General features: G+C 36.2%; 1 protein-coding gene across 1 annotated transcript in view; it reads left to right on the forward strand.

Annotated features, from left to right (window-relative positions):
* Zw10 (Zeste-white 10) overlaps window positions 1–21,393 on the forward strand; it is a 648,851-nt gene that overhangs the window by 240,646 nt on the left and 386,812 nt on the right. Inside the window, exons 6-7 of the mRNA XM_068376802.1 lie at window positions 5,980–6,115; window positions 6,224–6,399. Of these exons, the coding sequence (XP_068232903.1) occupies window positions 5,980–6,115; window positions 6,224–6,399 (312 nt within the window). The remainder of the gene's footprint in view (window positions 1–5,979; window positions 6,116–6,223; window positions 6,400–21,393) is intronic.

The raw sequence follows: 21,393 nt of genomic DNA on the forward strand, positions 1-21,393 counted from the left end.
CTTGGAACCCCCTCTCCTGTATTATAATCCTGTGAGACATCAAAGAAGTGGAGCTGGGTGGAAAGTGACTGCTCCCCACACTCCAGTTTTGGGGTGTTTTAGTGTGCGTGGATGTAGTACGATAGAGAGTAAAAGATGTGAGATTGGAAGTATGTTTAGGGATAGAAGGATGGATATATTGGCCTTTTGTGAGACAAAAATAAAAGGGAAAGGTGAAGTGATGTTTGGTGAAATGTGTGGTAGAGTGTCTGGGATTGATAGGGGAAGAGCAAGAGAAAGTTTGGCTTTATTGCTGAGTGAATGGATGACAGGTAAATTAGTGGAATGGAGGGAGATATCATCTAGGTTAATGTGGGTAAGGGTTAGGTTGGGTAGGGAATTTTGGGCTTTTGTCAGTGCGTATGGGCCAGGTTGTGAGACGAGTGAAAAAGAGTGGAATGACTTCTGGAATGAATTAACTAGATGTGTAGAAGGACTGGGTAGAAGGAATTATGTAGTTGTCATGGGTGATTTGAATGCTAGAGTGTGCGCTGGAGAGGTAGAAGGTGTCATTGGGAAGTATGGCGTACCAGGTGAAAATGAGAGTGGTGAGAGGCTGGTAGATATGTGTGTTGAGCAAGAGTTGGTGATAAGTTCTAGCTTTTTCAAAAAGAAAGATAAAATAAGTATACATGTAAGAGTGGCAAATGGAAGAGTCGTAGAAAGGGCGTTAATGGATTATGTATTGATTAATGGATAATGTGTTGATAACTTGAAGAATGTTTGGAAGATTGAAAGACGTGCACTTGTTTAGGGGTATGGCTAACGGTATGTCTGATCATTTTTTGGTGGAAGGAAAATTAGTTGTAGCAAAAGAGTGGGGGAATAGAGTAGGTGGATGTAAAAGGGAGCTACTGAGGGTTGAAAAGCTAATAAAACCGGGGGTAAAAAGTAAATATCAAGAAAAGTTGAAAATGGCATATGACGAAGTGAAAGTAAGAGAAACTGGTAATATAGAGGAAGAGTGAAAGTTAGTAAAAGAAAATTTTGTTGGGATTGCAAGTGATGTGTGTGGCAAGAAGTTTGTTGGAGGCAGCATGAGGAAGGGCAGTGAATGGTGGAGTGAAGGTAAAAGTGGAAGAGAAAAAGAGGGCTTTTGAAGAATGGCTGCAGAGTAATAGTGTAGAGAAGTATGAAAGATATAGAGATAAAATGTGGAAGTAAAGCGCAAGGTAAGTGAGGCAAAGAGGGCAGCTGACCTGAGGTGGGGTCAGGGATTGGGTCATTCATATGAAGAGAATAAGAAGAAGTTTTGGAAAGAAGTGAAGAGAATAAGGAAGGCGGGTTCAAGAATTGAAGAGACAGTGAAAGATGGAAATGGAAGTTTGTTAAAAGGAGAGGAGGCAAGGAAAGGGTGGGCAGAGTATTTTGAAAGTTTACCGAATGTTGAGATAATAGGGAGGCAGATATAATTGCTGTTGCAGATGTTGAGGTGCCGGTGATGGGAGATGAGAATGAGAGAGAGATTACAAGAGAGGAAGTGAGGAGAGCACTAGATGAAACGAGAGTAGGAAAAGCATCTGGTATGGATGGTGTGAGAGCTGAGATGTTGAAGGAAGGGTGTGTGATTGTACTTGAATGGTTGGTGAGATTGTTTAATGTTTGTTTTGTGTTGCCAATTGTACCAGTAGATTGGGTTTGTGCATGTATTGTACCACTATACAAGGGTAAGGGAGATGTGCACGAGTGTTGTAATTCAAGGGGTATTAGTTTGTTGAGTGTAGTTGGAAAGGTGTATGGTAGAGTACTGATTAATAGGATTAAGGATGAAACAGAGAATGCAATCTTAGAAGTACATGGTGGTTTTAGAAGAGGTAGGGGTTGTATGGATCAGATTTTTACAGTTAGGCAGATATGCGAGAAATATCTAGCAAAAGGTAAGGTTGTGTATGTTGTGTTTATGGATCTGGAGAAAGCGTATGATAAAGTTGATAGGAAGCAATGTGGAATGTGGTGAGGTTATATGGAGTTGGTGGAAGGTTGTTGCAAGCAGTGAAAAGATTCTACAAAGGTAGTAAAGCATGTGTTAGGATAGGAAATGAAGTGAGCGATTGGTTTCCAGTGAGAGCGGGACTGAAACAGGGATGTGTGATGTCACCGTGGTTGTTTAACTTGTATGTTGATGGAGTGGTGAGTGAGGTGAATGCTCGAGTGCTTGGACGAGGATTGACGAGAATGACCATGAATGGGAGGTAAATCAGTTGTTGTTTGCGGATGATACTGTACTGGTTGCAGACGCGGAAGAGAAGTTTGGCCGATTAGTGACAGAATTTGGAAGGGGGTGTGAGAGAAGGAAGTTGAGAGTTAATATGGGTAAGAGTAAGGTTATGAGATGTACGAGAAGGGAAGGTGGTGCAAGGTTGAATATCATGTTGAATGGAGAGTTACTTGAGGAGGTGGATCAGTTTAAGTACTTGGGGTCCATTGTTGCAGCAAATGGTGGAGTGGAAGCAGATGTACGTCAGAGAGTGAATGAAGGATGCAAAGTGTTGGGGGCAGTTAAGGGAGTAGTAAAAAATAGAGGGTTGGGCATGAATGTAAAGAAAGTTCTGTATGAGAAAGTGATTGTACCAACTGTGATGTATAGATCGGAGTTGTGGGGAATGAAGGAGAGACAGAAATTAAATGTGTTTGAGATGAAGTGTCTAAGGAGTATGGCTGGTGTATCTCGAGTAGATTGGGTTAGGAACGAAGTAGTGAGGTTGAGAACGGGTGTAAGAAATGAGTTAGCAGGTAGAGTGGATATGAATGTGTTGAGGTGGTTTGGCCATGTTGAGAGAATGGAAAATATCTGTCTGCTGAAGAAGGGGATGAATGCAAGAGTTGATGGGAGAAGTACAAGAGGAAGGCCAAGGTTTGGGTGGATGGATGGAGTGAAGGAAGGTCTGGGTGATAGGAGGATAGATGTGAGAGAGGCAAGAGAGCATGCTAGAAATAGGAATGAATGGCGAGCGATTGTGACGCAGTTCCTGTAGGCCTTGGTGCTTCCTCCGGTGCCTTGGATGACCACGGAGGTAGCAGCTGTTGGGGATTCAGCATTATGAAGCTTCATCTGTGGTGGATAATGTGGGAGGGTGGGCTGTGGCACCCTAGCACCTAGCAGTACCAGCCGAACTCGGTTGAGTCCCTTGTCAGGCTGGGAGGAAGATAGAGTGGAGACATCCCCCCTTTTTTTTTTCATTTGTTTGATGTCGGCTACCCCCCAAAATTGGGGGAAGTGCCTTGGTATATGTATGTGTATACATATATATATATATATATATATATATATATATATATATATATATATATATATATATATATATATATATATATGTGTGTGTGTGTGTGTGTATGTGTGTATATATATATATATATATATATATATATATATATATATATATATATATATATATATATATATTTATACAGTATATATATATATATATATATATATATATATATATATATATATATATATATATATATATATATATATATACTGTATATGTATGTATGTATGTACAGTATATATATATATATATATATATATATATATATATATATATATATATATATATATATATATATATATATATATATATATATATATATATATAAACCATCATGTTCCGTGTTGAAGAAATGCAATTTCTAGGCCTAACCTTCCACAAAAAATTGACTTGAGTCTTTCATCTCAAAAAGGTAAAATTTAAAAGTTCAGAGATTTTAAATATTTTTAAAATATTAGACCATACAGACTTTTACTACCGCATGAAACCTTTATTTTATTCAAACTTTTATATGGATGTGAAATATATTTTTTCAGCTTCTACTACTAAATTGAGAATTTTAAGATTCCATTCACCATACTGGCATCAGATTAGCTACTGGTGCTTATAGATGCAACCCCTATCCCTAGTCTTTTAGTTGATGCAGATGAGTGGCCTCTGGATGTATATTGCCAGTTTACTATGATTACATATTGGTATAGGTTACAGAGGCTTACTAATTCACTGTCCTTTGAAACTGCCAATTAAGAAAATTTCTTTTCATACTATGAGGCTCACTATACATCCACAAAACGTCATGGATTCAGATTGAAACAACTGCTGTGAATTTCTCCAGGATTTGGGTACTACCTTTTAGATTATCAGTCACCCCTCTCTGGAAACTTTTAGAGGTCTCCCTCTATAATTTTTTTACTGGCTCAAAACGCAACATGGTAGATGGGGAAATGCCGTCCACCTTTTTGGAACATGAAGAACAACTAAGGATAGTGCAACTATATTTACAAACTGTTCCAAATCCAGTGCTGCTGTTGGATTTGGTGTGTACATTTCTTGTTTTAATATTAAACATGCACTCCTTTAGTGTCCGCTGTCTTTACAGCAGTTCTGTATGGTATCATGACTGCTATTGAAAAAAAGCAGTGAAGATAGACAGAAATTTTACTCCTTTTGGTGATGCAAAATGTATGTTGCAGGCATTGACTGTTTTTAATCCAAACAACCCTTTGGATTTAACCTTTTTTGTGGAGCTGGATATTTGTAGTATTATAGGCAAGGAAGGTAAGTTTTACTGGGTTCCTACTCATGTGAGTGTTCCAGGAAATGAAGCTGCAGACAATTTAGCAAAAGATATAGAAAAACTACTTGGAAGAGCTCTATTTTCATTTGATAACTTTTTGACTCGTATAGAAAAATCTCTGTGATATTTATCAAAATTACTTGAATAATTTTTAAACGGAATAAAATGATCACAAATGCAATACTCCCACAGAAATATAGGGCTATGCCTAGAAGGTTAGAAACTGTCCTTTGCCCCCTTAGAATTGGTCGCACATGTTCAACACACAAGTTCTTGACTGGCAGGTACCAACCCTTTGGTGATGATTGTTTGGTTCCCCTGACTGTTGGGCATGTAAGGCTGTGTACCACAGGGCTTGTAGATGAATTGCGACAGTATGGCGAACGACATTTGCTAAACATACCAATTATTCGGGATTCATGCTGAAATCAGTTGTCAAACCTCCTCAATGCATCCGTAGTGGTTGTTTCTTCCGTTGCGGATGGGAGTTTGTAATACATTCGAATTTCATACCTAATACATTTGTAATTCAGACGCAATGCATTCGCTGTGTTTTGGCTTTATCCGCAACTCACTAGTAATTGCGTGTTAGTAGCGAAATGGGAGCGTATGTATCATGTATGTATACCGAATGCATAACATACCTAACACACCCATACTACAAATTACTTGCCTTAGTTAGATAGGCGCTGCACATCACAAGGAGCTGGTTATCCTTTGATGTATCTAGCCAATGAATCCTCTTAGGCCCTTTGCGGCAATAGGCGCAGGAGGAGGTGATGATGATGATGAAGCTTATAATGAGGATGGTAATAAAATCCAAATAGAAAATCTTTGAGGAGACATTTTATGATTCAATTGTATTTTAAATTTCATATTGGAAATTTGCCTTCTTACTCGTTTTCAAATGCTATATGAAATTTTAAATTTTGTATTATAAACTTATTTATTCCTTCATGTTTTCTCTTAAATTTTTATCTTGAATTAGTTATTCATTATTACTTATACTCCCGTTGATATCAGTGACCATTGATGTCATGATGCCAGATAAACAACAATCATTTATTCATTCTATAGTCACCTGATGTTCATGAACAAGCCCACCCGACTCCCCACTGGCTTGTGATGACAAGGAATAGGGAATACTTGCAACTTCAGAAGTTAAGACTTTTCTACTCCTAGCATGTTACTTTTAATCGCTAGATTGCCTCGTTATTTTACTGAGGGTTTGTATCTTTTTAAAGAAAAAATGGGAACATTTTTGATAAATTATTGGAGTAAAAGTTGATAAGCCAAGCTTCTGTAGATGAAGCAGGATAAACATCAGGTGAGTATGGAGATAAAAAGTTTTATTAGAATTATGTTTTTCAGATAAGTGAAGAATTTACTCAGGTTTTGATCAAAGAATGCCTTGCTGAAGCAGTTCCTTGTAACCAAGCTCAACTAAATGATTATGAGGAAGTAAGATTAGCAGCCAAAGATTTCCAGCAATTTTTAGTTGATAAAGGTTTGTATTAATTGGTTTTTGAAATATGTGGGTAACAGAAAATTTGAATTACAGAAAATTATGCATATGGCTTAGATTATCTCATGAAAATTTCTTCTCATTTTATAGGGTTTTATAAGTCTGATGAAATGTCTATTATGGAGTATGCTGGAAATGTAGACACAGTATTCAGCAATAAAGCTTGTGCCCATCTCTTAGAAAGAGCCAGAGAATTGATGGTTAGACCAGTCCATGTGATGGTTTCTGTGACACCTGTGAAGCCTAATGGACCCTTAATTATACAGGTTTGGAAATACAATCTTTGATGTTTATTAAAGAAAACAATATTTGATATGGAGACTTAGTTCTAAGTATTAACTAATAATATTAACTGTCTGAGAATATGTTTTCCCTCTTCTACTTAATTGTATAAAAAAAAGCTTTTCAAGAAATTTTTATTCATTAACAGTTATGAATGATTATATTTTCCTTTTACTTTATCAGCACAGAAATTGATATTTAGTTACTAATCTACATTGGCTCCTACATGATTGCAAACCATTCTCGTTTAGTAGTAGTGTGACTTCAGGTAAACTTTTATTGTGGTAAACATGATTGTGAGTCATCTGCTTTTGTCCAACATACTTGCTCCTCTCCTAGGCATGTTGTGCTGTTGTTCTAATCTCAGTATATGTGTCCATACAGCAATGACAACAACTTGATCTATGTAGTTGGTTTTACGTATCCATACAGCAATGACAGCAACTTGATCTATGGAGTTGGTTTTACCTAGACTTCGCTGGTGCTCCTTCAGAGGAACAGTCTTCTGCCTACCATTTTTTGAAGGAAAACTTGCTGCCCTTCTTCATTCCTTCATTATCTTCCTGACACTGGAGAAGTGGTAATGATACATCATCTGGTTGTGCTGTTGTGGCTTCTCTCTGCAAGATCGTCGTCATTAGCCTGCATGACTATCATAGAAGATGAACTTCAAGTTCTTCCTTCGACCCAGACTTATCTTTATGGATGTCTTTGCTTCAGCTTCTAGAAGGACGTGAATACATTGTTGAAGATGTCTAGGTAGTCCAATGGATATAAGTTATGTATGTGGGATTCCTTTTGTTTTTGCCCCAATAGGTGAGATAGTGTCCTCATGCACTGTTGGTCAGGACCAAGGACACTGCCCTTTTTCCCAACTTCCTGGACAATCTTCTCTTTCTCTGAAGAAGAGAGTAGTATGATGTGCTGGAAGTATTCCATTCCGAGAAGAGGTATCAGTATGCACTGCAATTTCTTTGACTGTTCCTGTATCTTTTCCTATCTTCCTGCCAAACTTTCTCTTGTGGCAAAAAGATGACAACTGCCCCAGAGAGATCTGCCAGATGGGAAGAAGTTTTCTGATTATTCCTGAGCGACAAATAGATCTCCTGACTGATTTTTCCACACATATGCTTAGGAGGAACTTGGAATGTATCCCCCCCCAGATGCTAAAGCCTTGATGAGGATGGGGGCTTAAGGATTAGCAGCTGGGCTCTGATGAACAGTGGGAACCACTTCCTACTGGACCTCAGTGCCCAACTGTTGATCCAACTAAATCAGCCAGCACTTTCTCTTTTCCTTCTGTTTTTTCTTTTATTCTCCCATCTCTTCCTTTTGGGTTTAAACTTGATGACTTTGGCTTGATTGATTATACTTTGGCTGCTGCTTTGGATTTGGCACAGTGTGGGATGAACAGCATTCCATCTCAACCTGTGCCAATTTAGACACCATCACCCTCTGGCAGACCCCATTGGGTGCAGACCAAGTCTGTAAAGAGTCGGGCTCCAGTGATTCAGTTGTATGTCAACCATATTTGGGGGTAATGGGTGACGCCAGGCATTGGAGTCGCCGGTAGGAGGGGCTAACTACCCCCACTGACCAGTGTACGCCCACCTAAAGAAAGGCAGCCCCTCTCTAATAGAAGACTGGTCCCCGCTGAAGCCTCTTCTCCGATAAGAGGTGATATAAGCCGACCTGCTTTTTCAAAGAAAACCAACCCCCCTGTTGACGACCTGGAAAATAGATACATGGACCTCGGTACAGACAGCTCCAACTCGGGTTCTAATATTGTAACATTAGAACCTTATTCACGTTATTCTAAGAATGATAAGTAAATATTAGAGAAAAAGAGAGAGAGAGAGAGTGAGAAATGATGACAGTACAGAAAGATATAGAAAAGGAAGTATTACTTGGTCACTATGAAATAGTGAACTATGAACATTTTTTTTATTCTGGAATTTGAAAATGGAAGAAATGAGCGGGTAAATGTTTTTAGAGCTAACAGAGAAATAGTTACTATATATGGAGGCCAGCCAAAAATTCTTCCCCAAGGAAATGGAAGTCTCTTGATAGAGAGACTATCGCCAATACAAGGTGAAAAATTAAAAACGCTTTCAAAATTGGATGGTCATAGTGTGAAATGCCTTTCGCACCCCAGAATTGCTGGACATAGAGGAAAAAGAAATTGAGGATGAACTGAAAAGTCAAGGAGTAGTAGTGAACCCTCGCTACTTCGCGGTTCGACCATCGCGGATTCACCACTTCGCGGATTTTTTTCATAACCCATGTATATACATATATCGCGGATTTTCCAGAAATATCGAAAATACCGCGATGTGACCGATGGTGCGAGATTGGAGAAAGTAAGGAAAATTGAATCGTGATTGATTTTCAATATAAATGAAACTTTGAGGAGCAACAAAGATATCATTTGTTAGAGAGATAGAGAGAGGTAAGGAATGGGAGGTAGTGAAAAGTAGCCCACAGAGAGAGAGAGAGAGAGAATGAGAGAGAGGGAGAGAGAGAGAGAGAGAGAGAGAGAGAGAGAGAGAGAGAGAGAGAGAGAGAGAGAGAGAGAGAGAGAGAGAGAGAGATTAAATGTAATAAACAAAAAAATTTGATAGGTTATAACACATTGGTGCTTATGTAATATCAACTGTATACTGTAAACGGTTTGAATAAGTTAAGAAATGGTATAAATGATACTTTGTTAGTGTATTCGTACACACTCAAGAGCGGCAGCTAGATGACAGCTGATCTAATCACAGCCAAAAGTAAAAAAAAAAAAGAAGTCAACAATACTCGATTTTTAAAACAAACCCGAAATTTAAAAACAAAAGTACACGCTTTCTTAATGTGCAATTAACTATTTAAAGAGTGGCAATTTTCTAGAATAAAATGATATTTCCCAAAAAATAGTGGTTTGCTGATGAAATCGGATGCCGTATTTTTAGCTATGATTGAAATGGATGTAGACTCGGCCTAATTATTTCGTTTCGTATTTAATTGACACTTAAGAAAACTAATTTTAGTTTCTTCATCTAAATGTAAGTATTGTATAACACGAAGAGAGAGAGAGAGAGAGAGAGAGAGAGAGAGAGAGAGAGAGAGAGAGAGAGAGAGAGGAGAGAGAGAGAGAGAATCAGCTGTTGTACTCAAATGGCGTGTTTTTGTTTCGTGAGAATTTCATCGCCACGACTTTAACAACAACATACTGTACTGAACTTTACAGTGTTATACAGACTACTGTAATATGATAAAGTCAAATATTTGTAATCTATTTTATATGAAATGGGGCTATTTTTTTTTGTTTAAAATTTACATTTACGTATGTAAAACAACTCTCTCTCTCTCTCTCTCTCTCTCTCTCTCTCTCTCTCTCTCTCTCTCTCTCTCTCTCTCTCTCTCTCTCTCCTCTCTCTCTCTCTCTCTCTCTCTCTCGTACATTGTTTTCCTGCTTTGCTACGTATGTATGATTTTATATAGATACGGTAAATAATATTTGTAATAACATATTTTATTAAAGCTTTTACTGTAATATCATTATTTATCACTTTCATCATGCGCGTTAAATTCCTTAGTTTGTTTACTGAGCGTACTTTATGACGCCGTCGTTTCAGGCGGCGTCATAAAGAGAAACATTTCATTTGGAAGTCCTAAGAAAAATTAAGTAAAACATTAGTAATAACCAAATCAACATACTGTACTGAATAATCAATATAATCGATGCAGAAACTAACCTATACACAGATGTGTAAATGCATTTGTTTCTTCATTATAATCAGAGATAAACGTAAACAAAACATTGGTTGCCATTTTTTATCGTGCTTTTTGGCGTGTTTAGGAAACGCATGATATAAAGTCGCCCTTAATATTTGTGCCTGTTTTAGTTTAGGGTACGTTAGTACATGCATTAAGTGTTCTGTACATTAAAGGGTAGTTTGTTAACAGTACTACGTACAAGGGAAGGTTTTAAAAGTCTGAATATACATGTTAAATAAATAGGTAAATATGGTGTCACTACTTCGCGGATTTTCACGTATCGCGGCCGGGTCTGGAACCTATCTACCGCGATAAACGAGGGTTCACTGTAAAAGTAGTTAGAATGAGAAAGAGAGTAGAACAGCATATTCCTCTTGCCACTTTGATTGTAACATTTGATCAAAGCAGATTACCAAATGTTATTAAAGCTGGTTGGCTATCTTTGAAGGTGAAACCATATATCTCTTCACCATTACGATGTTATTGTCAAATGTATGGCCATATAAGCCAGAAATGCAAGGAAAAAATAAATAGTAAGCCAGCTGTTTGTGCCAACTGTGGAAAAAATAATCATGGTGCCTGCATAGGAAATCCAAATTGCATACATTGGGGAAGCACACCCAGCTACATCTAAAAGCTGCATTAGGTTTATTTTTGAAAAAGAAATTCAGGCCATTAGGACCATGGAAAGGGTTACTTTTAAAGAGGCTCGTAAAAGAGCTCTTGAAAAGCAGATAAGACTAGGGCAACTCTTTTCAATGGTTCTGAAGAAAAACTTACCAAAGCATACGGACGAAAACTTTATCCCTAATTCTAACATAAAGAAACATATGAATGTAGGTAAAGAGGTTGAAAGTCCCATTGAAAATTTATATCCAGAAATTGTAGAAAAATCAAAACAGATACTTAAAAGATCTAAAAGATATTCAAAAGCCATCTACTCCCATTCTAAACAATAGTACAAACCTCTCTTAGGCCGTGTCCTTGCCTGATCTGATGGAGGTTCCACTTGAAACCAATTTACCTGGTGAACCTGTAGTGGGGAAGGTGAAAAAACCTGATAGCCCACAACCTTTTAATCGAAAAAGAGAGGGCCCTCCATCACTCTTGCCTCCTACCATAAGAAACATTAAAGTCACGACTTCAAATAAATATGGTATCTTTTCTGCGGAGGTTTTTGATCAACTGGAAGGTAAATTGAATACAAAGAAAAAGATAAACACAAAACCCAATACATCAAGATCCTTTATAGAGATGCCACCGGTAAATAGCGTTAAAACAAATATTGCCAATGGGAAGACCTCATCCAAGATGTCTTCCAAAAAATAAACCATAGTTTTTTCCCCCATTCTGCAATGGAATATCCAGGGTTTAAGGGCGAAATATGAAGAACTTAGGCTCCTCATACATGAGCACTCCCCTATAATTGCATGTCTACAGGAGAGCAAGCTCGATGCTAATACTCCTTGTCCTCGAGAGTATATTAGCTATAGGACACCATATGATCAACGAGCCGGGAGCCATGGGGGAAGTCTTGTATACATTTGTCGGGATGTTCCCCAAATATCTCTGTCTATCTGTACCCCTCTGCAGGTGTTGGTTGTACAGATTGATATAGGGGGAAAATACACAATCTGTTCTCTTTACTTGCCTCCAAATGATAACATCTCGTATGACAATTTAGTAGAGGTGATTAAACAACTCCCACAACATTTTCTCTTACTATGAGATCTCAATAGTAGACATCCTCTATGGGGTGATGTTTTGTCAAACGCAATGGGTAATGTTATATCATAAATTTTGGAGAGTGAAAATATAGGACTCCTTAATACAGGAGAGCCCACACACTTTCATGTACAGACAGGCACCTTATCCTGCATTGACCTATCAGTTGCAATTTGTAATTGTCTTCTCTATTTTAATTGGAGAACATCAGATGATTGGCATACTAGTAATCATGCACCAATCATTATAAACACCAACAATGGTCCACCTTTACAGAGATCGCCACGATGGAATCTTGATAAGGCAGACTGGGATATATTTTGGGAGCCAAGTGAAATTGAAGGAAATGCAGAACAGTTTGAAATATTGATGATGCCATAGACTTAATTAATGGAACTCTTCACACAGCAGGAGTCAATTTCATTCCCAAAACAACGGGATATTCAAACGACGACCAGTCCCCTGGTGGTCATCAGAACTAACTGCCGTGCACAGAGCCACAAGAAAGTCTTTAACTTTATTGCGCAGGCTCCGTACTGAGGTAAATATAGTCATATACAAGAAATGTAGAGCACAGTTCAGTTGTGCCATGAAAGTAGCTAGACGCCAGTCTCGGGTGTCATTTGTTTCATCCATTAACAGTAGAACACAAACATCATCTGTGTGGAGGAAAGTGAAAAAGATAGCAGGCAAACTCACCCCAAACCCACCACCACTGTTAAGGGTAAATGGTCAGTGGAGCAACCGAAGTTAGCAATGCTCTGGCTGATTATTTTTCAAATGTATCATGCAAGTGTAAAGCAGCTCTCTTTTTTACTTAAAGAGAATTTGATTCTGCACTTGCTACATCTACTGATGCAATCCCTGGACCCAATGGAATTCCACATGCAATGATTAAACATGTACATTTTAATACAAAGTTATTTATTTTAAGCATTATTAATAGAATATGGCATGATCTATCCCAAAGGTGCACTAACTGTAGCTAAGATCATAACAACCAATAAGCTGTTCAGAAGTCAGATACAGAATATAGTGTGGGATATACTAGGCAACTTTTAAGCAAAACAAAGCTATGCCAAGATCTTGAAAACTATGGATGCTGGACATCCAGAGAGAACTCTAACACCAGCTAGACCAGGTAATGGAAAGCTTCCTTTTCCTAAATTACTTTTTAAAGCTAATACCATGCCTCATGATTTAGATGCGGTGCATCTCGTTAAAACGCCACCACCTCTTTTCTCTAAATCTACCACCGTGGATGAACAGCCCAAGGCTTTCATCTTAGGTAGGGTCATTGCTGGATCTAGGGGAAGAATCATATGCTAGAGAGCTATTGGATGCACCTATCAATATGGAGGTACATAATCCCATAGCTCTCCATCTTTTAATCGAAAAAGAGGGAGACCACCATCATTCTCCCCTCCAACTAGCAATGCAAAATTACCTATTGCAAATAGGTATGAAATACTATCTGAAAAAGATGAACCTTGAAAATATTTTAATATAGCATATCAAAAATTAATATCGAGTTTCACCATCCCCCTCGATAAGAAAATAAAAAGGCTGCCAAGAAAAATACCAAACTAAGCTTAGTAAGACCTGCTTTTGCAAAGAGAGTATCAGAGACTCCCATCAATTCCAAAAACTTTGATAGGAAGACTTCTTCCATGGATCTTCCAAAAAGTAAACTTTTTATTTTTTCTTCATTCCTACAATAGAACTGTCAAAGTCTGAGGGCCCAAATATGCAGAGTTGAAGCTCCTATTTCATGACCACTCACCTGTAGGAGCATGTTCACATGTAATCATGCTAAGTATTTTAATCCGTGCCCTAGAGAATACATAAATTACAGAACACCATGTAATCCTCAGGGAAGAAGTCATGGCTGTAGTCTAGTGTATGTACGCCGCAACATTCCCTTTAAACATTCAAATCTATGTACTACCCTAGAACTAATAGTAGCAGTCCAAATACATCTAAATAGGAAATATACTATATATTCACAATAGATCACAGAGTTGTTGTTGATGGGTACCATCGTCAGTATAGGAATGTGACAGCTGATGTGCCTCAGGGTAGTGGTCTTGGCCCATTACTTTTCATACTATATACACATGACATGGTGTTTGGCCTAGAAAACAAGCTTTGTGCACATGCAGATGATGCTACTCTTTGCATGAATTTAATTTCCTGAATGTTAATCTGGGGTTGCTGAATCCCTTAATAGAGATCTAGCTAAAATCAGTACATTGTGCAAATTATGGGGCATGAAGTTGAATCCTAACAAAACTCAAAGTATGATTGTAAGTAGGTCAAGGACGGTGGCTCCTTAACATTCGGATCTTGTCATTTATGATGTTTCTTTAACTTTGTAGGATTTTTTGAAAATTTTGTGTGATTCTCAACAGCAAATTCACTTGTGAGAAACACATTAGGCATGTATTTTTCATTTGCACAAAAAATTGGGTTATTGAGTCTCAATATTTTCAGTGATCAATCTATTCTGAAGTGTTTGAATTCATTCATTCTACCTTGTTTTGAGTATTGTTCTCATGTCTGGTCTTCATTGGCTAATTCTCATCTTAATTTGTTGGACAGGAACTCGTGGTCTATTAAATTTCTTATTCCTGATCTGGATATTAGTCTCTGGCACTGTCGTTCAATTAGTTCACTATGCATGTTGCATAAGATTTTTTTTTATAATTCTGACCATCCTTTACATAAGCATGCATTTAATTCTAATAGTCAGGCCTTTTCCATCATGAGGCTCAATACTTCACAGTACTCTAGACGTTTTAATCCAGCTGTGACCAAGTTGTGGAATGATCTTCCTAATCGGGTAGTTGAATCAGTAGAACTTCTAAAGTTCAAACTTACGGCAAATATTTTTATGTTGAACAGGCTGACATAAGTCTTTTTATAGTTTATATATGAAATATGTTTTAATGTTGTTAATGTTTTGAAATATTTTATTTTGATTGGTCATTACTTATATTGCTTATTTCCTTATTTCCTTCCCTCACTGGGCTATTTTTCCATATTGGAGCCCTTTGGCTTATAACATCTAGCTTTTCCAACTCGGCTTATAGCTTAGCTAGTAATAATAATAATAATAACTAGCGGAACCCGTGTAAATTACGCGAAATGATATTTTCAATACTAATTATCTTGTTCCTAACCTATACATGTTTGAATAAAATGTGATAAGATTTGACTTGTATATTTATTTTAAAAATTAGCAATACAAGAAACAATTTACGAAACTTCTTTATATACAATATTTCTATTGAAGGTAGTTCCTCTTCTCTGGCCATGAGTAGAATTATTCTGAGGACATATTTTCACTCTTACACTGTTCTTAGACCTTGCTCTTGAGAAGGCTACATAAAGTTGTCCATGAGTAAAGCAAGGTTGTGGTAGGTAGATCCCAACCTTATCGAAAGTCTGTCCTTGAGCTTTATTAATGGTCATTGAATATGATAAGCGGATGGGAAATTGAGTAATGTCCAGGAAGATTTGAAGCAAAGGGTGATGAGAATTATGAGAAATCTTTTACAATGAGAATGGATTAGTCGTTAAACGAAAAGGCCCGAGATTGATTTTATAATCTAGGTTATGGAAATTGATAGAACTCAATTTTTTGTCTAATATTTAAAGAAAGAGTCAAGTGGTAAAGACAAAATTGGGAACTCTATATATGATGTGCTTTAATTAAGTAATCAAAGTCTAATGTGAATTTGTAAGACTATACCATGAAATTATTTCTGTTTTCTTTAAAGCGTGACATACGAGTGTACCATGAAATTATTTTCCTTTTCTTTAAAGCGTGACACACAAAATAAATAACACACGCTATCGTATTAATATATAGATTATAATAATAGTAATGATTATAATATTTACCCTCTGATGGCAGTATTTCCTTTGATGATGTGGCTTAGGTGTTAAACCAACTCCCTCAACCTTTTCTTCTGTGTGATATGAACAGCAGATATCCCTTATAGGGAAATATTTTAGCAAACTCAAAGGGCAATCTGCTACCATCATTTATAGGAAATGAAGATATTGGAATTCTGAACACAGGTGAGCCTACTCACTTCCATATCCAGAAAGGTACCTTGACATGCATTGAACTTTTAATGGCAAGTTCTAATTGTCAAGCTGGCTTTCACTGAAGAATGTATACTACTGATCATGCACCAATAATAATTACAACTAACAAAGGTTCACATGAATACAGATTATGTCAATGGTGCTTGGTTAGAGCTGACTGGCAAGAATTTAAAGAACTGAGTGAAGTAGAAAGTAATGCAGACGAAAGCAAAAATGTTGATGATGCCATTGTTTTACTTAATGGAATTCTTCACACAGCTGGAGTTCTTTCCATTCCAAAAACGACAGGTCTTTGATGTCGACGACCAATCCCTTGCTGGTTACCGGAAATTCAGGTGTTATGCAGGTTTACTGAAATTGCGTTAACAAGGTGCCGCAAAAATCACACAGAATGGAATATTATTACTTACAAGAAATGCAGAGCACTATTTTGGAAAGCAATTAAAGCAGCTCGACGAAAGTCATGGTCATCTTTTAATTCATTAGTTAATAAAAGAACCCTACCTTCTGCTGTGTGGAGGAAAGTCCATGCAATTGCTGGCAAATTTACTCCAAATTCACCACCTGTGTTGTAAGTTAATGATCAATTTATTACTAATCCTTTTGGAAGTAAGTAATTCACTAGCTGATCATTTTGAGAGATTAACCCAACAGTCAGAAAACTCTCCAGACTACCTTTATAGATGTAGAGAAGAAAAATCAAATTTCACATCAAATAAAGAGGAGACATAAAATCTCCCATTTACAGAGAGAATTTGACTGCATTATCATGTAGTGATACAGCCCCAGGCCCAAACAAATTCCTTATGCAATGATAAAGCACGTTTGTTATAACAGGAAACTTTTTATCTTAGTATTATTAATTGAATATAGTAAGACCATAGTTTACCATCAGGTTTGGAGCTGGCCATTATTATAGCTTTTTTAAAACCTGGAAAGGACACAGTTCTAGCTTCAAGGTACCAGCCAATTATATTGACATGTTGTTCATGTAAAATCATAGAAGAGATGGTCAAAGCAAGGCTTTTATAGGTACTAGAAAAGAAGGGTATTTTATCAATAGTGCAGTGTGGGTTTCGAAGAATGCTCTCAACATTGGATCATCTTGACCATCTAGAGTCATCTATTTGTGAGTCATTTGCTTGCTAGAAACACCATGTGACAGTGGTCTTTGATATCACAAAATTATATGATACCACAGGGTGGTATGGTATCCTTAAAACTGTCCATGAGTATGGTGTGAGAAGCAAGTTGATTTTATATATCCAGACCTTTTTAAAAAGACAATTCTTTCATGTTAGAGTAGGTAATACTCTATCTGAAAGAAAATGCCAGGAAGAGAGAGTCCCACAGGGCAATGTGCTTAGTGTTACATGATTTGTGCTAGCAATGAATGGGATTTCTTATGTAATTCTAGAAGATGTTTTATGGCCACTCTTTGTGGATGACCTTTCTCTTTCATTTGCAGGAGCATGCATGGCAATAGTTGAAAGAAAGCTTTAGCTCACGGTTGATCAAGTTATGAAATGGGCAGATTTGAATGGCTTCAAGTTTTCTACAAATAAATCAGTTATCAATCATTTCTGTCCCATTTGTGTTGTATACCCAGACCAAGATATAAAGTTGGCCCTCACTTTTCGCGAGGGTTAGGTTACAGAGACAGGTACGATGAAGGAAGAATCACGATTATGGGTTACTCTAGTGTCAGCTAACTCCTAAGCTAACAACTCACTGCCATTGCCTAAACACAGATAACACACTAATTACTGCCTAATATATTTTTTACTTGGTTTCTATCCCTATATAGTTGTTCTTATCTAGAAATAGTGTATAACACTCGCTGATACTGTAGTGTATATTACTGTCAGATACTACTGTCACTACAGTAAATGTTAACTGTACTCCAAGTGTTCCTTGTTTTCGTTTGGACGACTTGACAAGCCGCAAACGTAGCCTACTTTTACAATATACAACATTACGGTAATTCTGTACTGTACAATATGCATACAGTACAATTCAAGATTAACTATGTGTGCTGTACAAATTTTAAACAATGACCACTTACTATTTTCGTATGCAGCAATCTTGAAACATGGTGCAATTCCTGATGGTCATCTCTTACCCAGTAAACTGACATCTACAGTAACCAAGTAATAATATTTATCACATCTACTTCAATGGGTTAGAAAATTAAAATATGATGATAAAGGTGTCGTTAGATACGTTATAATCATTGTGTAAATGCATATAGCCACAATAATCGAACAGAAAAACAGCTGTTTTATTTACATTTCAATCATTGTACGAAGTTTCTTCTTGCACAGTAGTTTGGAAGGATTGACTTAACAACCTATTATATGTTCAGTATAATCTTGTAATCTAGTTCTGTTTAAGTAGAATAAAAAAAAAAATTCCATATTTACTGTAAGTAAAATCCTTTGCTTTCGTTCCACTAGGACTATACATTTTATGCCAAGAGATGTCGTAGTTGGTATGTAAACATTATTGAAAGTCACAAATTCTTTTAATTTTACTCTTCTTATACAGAAATATAGCTTATTTTATAAACTAAAACAGATATTTTAGTAATAATTGTTTCTTTTAAATAAAATTAAATAAAACACAGCTTAGTTGGTATGTAAACAATATTAAAAGTCACAAATTCTTATAATTTTAAACTTTCTTATATAGAAATATGGCTTATTTTATAAACTAAATCATAAATATCTCAGTAATAATTGTTTCTTTTAAATAAGCTTAAATAAAATACAGCATTTGAATACACCAGGTAATCTCTCTCTCTCTCTCTCTCTCTCTCTCTCTCTCTCTCTCTCTCTCTCTCTCTCTCTCATAGCTTGAAACATTCAATTTCGTGAGCTAGCATTTATTTTTAGGAAACACATTCTTGAATTTGAGAAAATAAATATTTAGATAGCTAATTGTGCTTTATATAAACATTTATGTACATTTGTTTTAAATTTTGGGTCTATTTTTACAGCTCATGTCTACTGTAGCTGCGCACTTACAAATAACAGAGTATTGTTTATACTATTTCTTGAATCATTCAAAACATTTATATACTACAGTATTACATAAACCAATATATTATAAGCTATGATAATTTTTATAAAGTACACTTAAATTCAAAATTCCGCCGACACTCGGGAAGAATCGCTCGTCAGAGGTCTCTAGTGTTACCATGACAAAACAAATAAAGAGTTGCATTTTTTACTACTACTTAGGAAATAGGCGGAGACTGGTCCATGCTCAGCGAACGCTGGAAAATATTACAAATCTTGTTGCCGTATTTTATGCTGTGGTATCATTTGTCATCTCGACTATCCAATACAAATACACAAAACACATATATATGTGTGTGTGTGTATATATATATATATATATATATATATATATATATATATATATATATATATATATATATATATATATATCAGTAGGGTCCTGAATTATGCGAGAATTTGGTCGATGAATGACCTCGTATAAATGGAAAATCGCAGATTTCGAAACACACAACTAACAGAAATAATTACATTTGACCATGGCAACCAGCAACTTGCTTATTCAAACGTGTTTACTACCCTTTTCCATTACTTTCTTTGTACTGTACTGTATTTCTTTATAATATAAAATTGTTCTTGTAAATAAATCAAACATTTAATATACTTTAAAGTTCTAATAACTTGAAAAATGGTCAAAATTACAACCAGGATGGGTGTAAACACTATATATTTCCCGTTATAACACGACCCAAAATACAGACAAATTTTAATGTTTGTCATATCTATTGTTTAAGACAACTGGTGAATAGCAAAACCATCACTCTATAGACTAGCTTTTGTTGTATGATTGAAAATCCAAAATTATCAAAATAAAGGCGATTTTATATCATGCGTTTCCTAAACACGCCAAAAAGCACAATAGAAAACGACAACCAATGTTTTGTTTACGTTTATCTCTGATCGTAACGAAGAAACAGACACATTTACACATCTGTGTATAGGTTAGTTTTTGCATCCACAGCAATCTTACCAATATTGATTATATGTTGATTTTGTTATTACCAATGCTCTACTTAATTTTTTTTCTAAGAACTTCCAAATAAATGAAGTGAATGCCATTTATATAATGTTTTTCTTTATGACGCCGCCTGAAACGGAAACCTTCCATTTGTTTACGCTCCATCTTCGATCATAATAAACAAACGAACGCATTAAACACACATGATCAAAGTGATAACTAATGATATTACAAACATTTAGTAAACATTGTTATTACAAATATTTTACTTACCGTATCCATATAAATTCCTAAATTCGTAGCAAAGCTGGAAACCTTTTTTTTCCTTATGCGTTTAATCCACAATAGCAAACTGCCGCCAATGACAGAATGATAATTTACGATAATTCTAAACTGTTACGAAAGATAATTGTCCTTTCCATATCCAAAATACTTTTCCTAACTTCAGTTAGGAAAACCATATGCAAAAATGGTAAAAGAAGAAAGTACTAGGCCTATTTTTAAAGTCATCGAACAATTAGGTTACCGCTATTACGTTCGATGTGACAGAGTGAGAGAGAGAGAGAGAGATGGTTTTAAATGTACTAAACAATAAATATAGTTTATAACACATTGGTCCTTATGTAATATTAACTGTATTGATGGGTTGAATAAATTAAGAAATGGTGTAAACAATTCTTTGTTAACGTATTCGTACGCGCATATTTGTGAGAGCGGAAGCTAGACATCAGCTGATCTAATCACAGCCAAAAGTAAAACAAAAAGAAGTCAGCAATACTCGATTTTTAAAACACACACGAAATTTAAAAACCCAAGTACATGTTTTATTATAGCGCAATTGACTATTTAAGGAGTAAAAATTTTCTGGAATAGAATGGTGTTTACTAAAAAATAATGGTTTGCTGACGAAATCGGATACCGTATTTTAAGCTATGATTGAAATGGATGTACAGTATACACGGTATAATTTTTTTGTTTTGTATTTAATTGACACTTTAAGAAAACCGATTTTGGTTTCTTCATCTATTTGTAAGTATTGTATAACACGAGAGAGAGAGAGAGAGAGAGAGAGAGAGAGAGAGAGAGAGAGAGAGAGAGAGAGAGAGAGAGAGAGAGATCAGCTGTTGTAATCGAGTGCCGTGTTTTTGATTCGTGTACCTCCTGAAGCGAGGAATTGATCGCCACAACTAACAATTGTCATGTTAATTTCATTCTTAAACTCAAGTTGACATATGTTAACTAGGGTTTTATTTCTTACGGAGAGAGAGAGAGAGAGAGAGAGAGAGAGAGAGAGAGAGAGAGAGAGAGATTTGATGGCAGAAATTCGAGAGAGAGAGAGA

The sequence above is a fragment of the Palaemon carinicauda genome, chromosome 7 (genome assembly GCF_036898095.1).
Source record: "Palaemon carinicauda isolate YSFRI2023 chromosome 7, ASM3689809v2, whole genome shotgun sequence".
Lineage (NCBI taxonomy): Eukaryota > Metazoa > Arthropoda > Malacostraca > Decapoda > Palaemonidae > Palaemon > Palaemon carinicauda.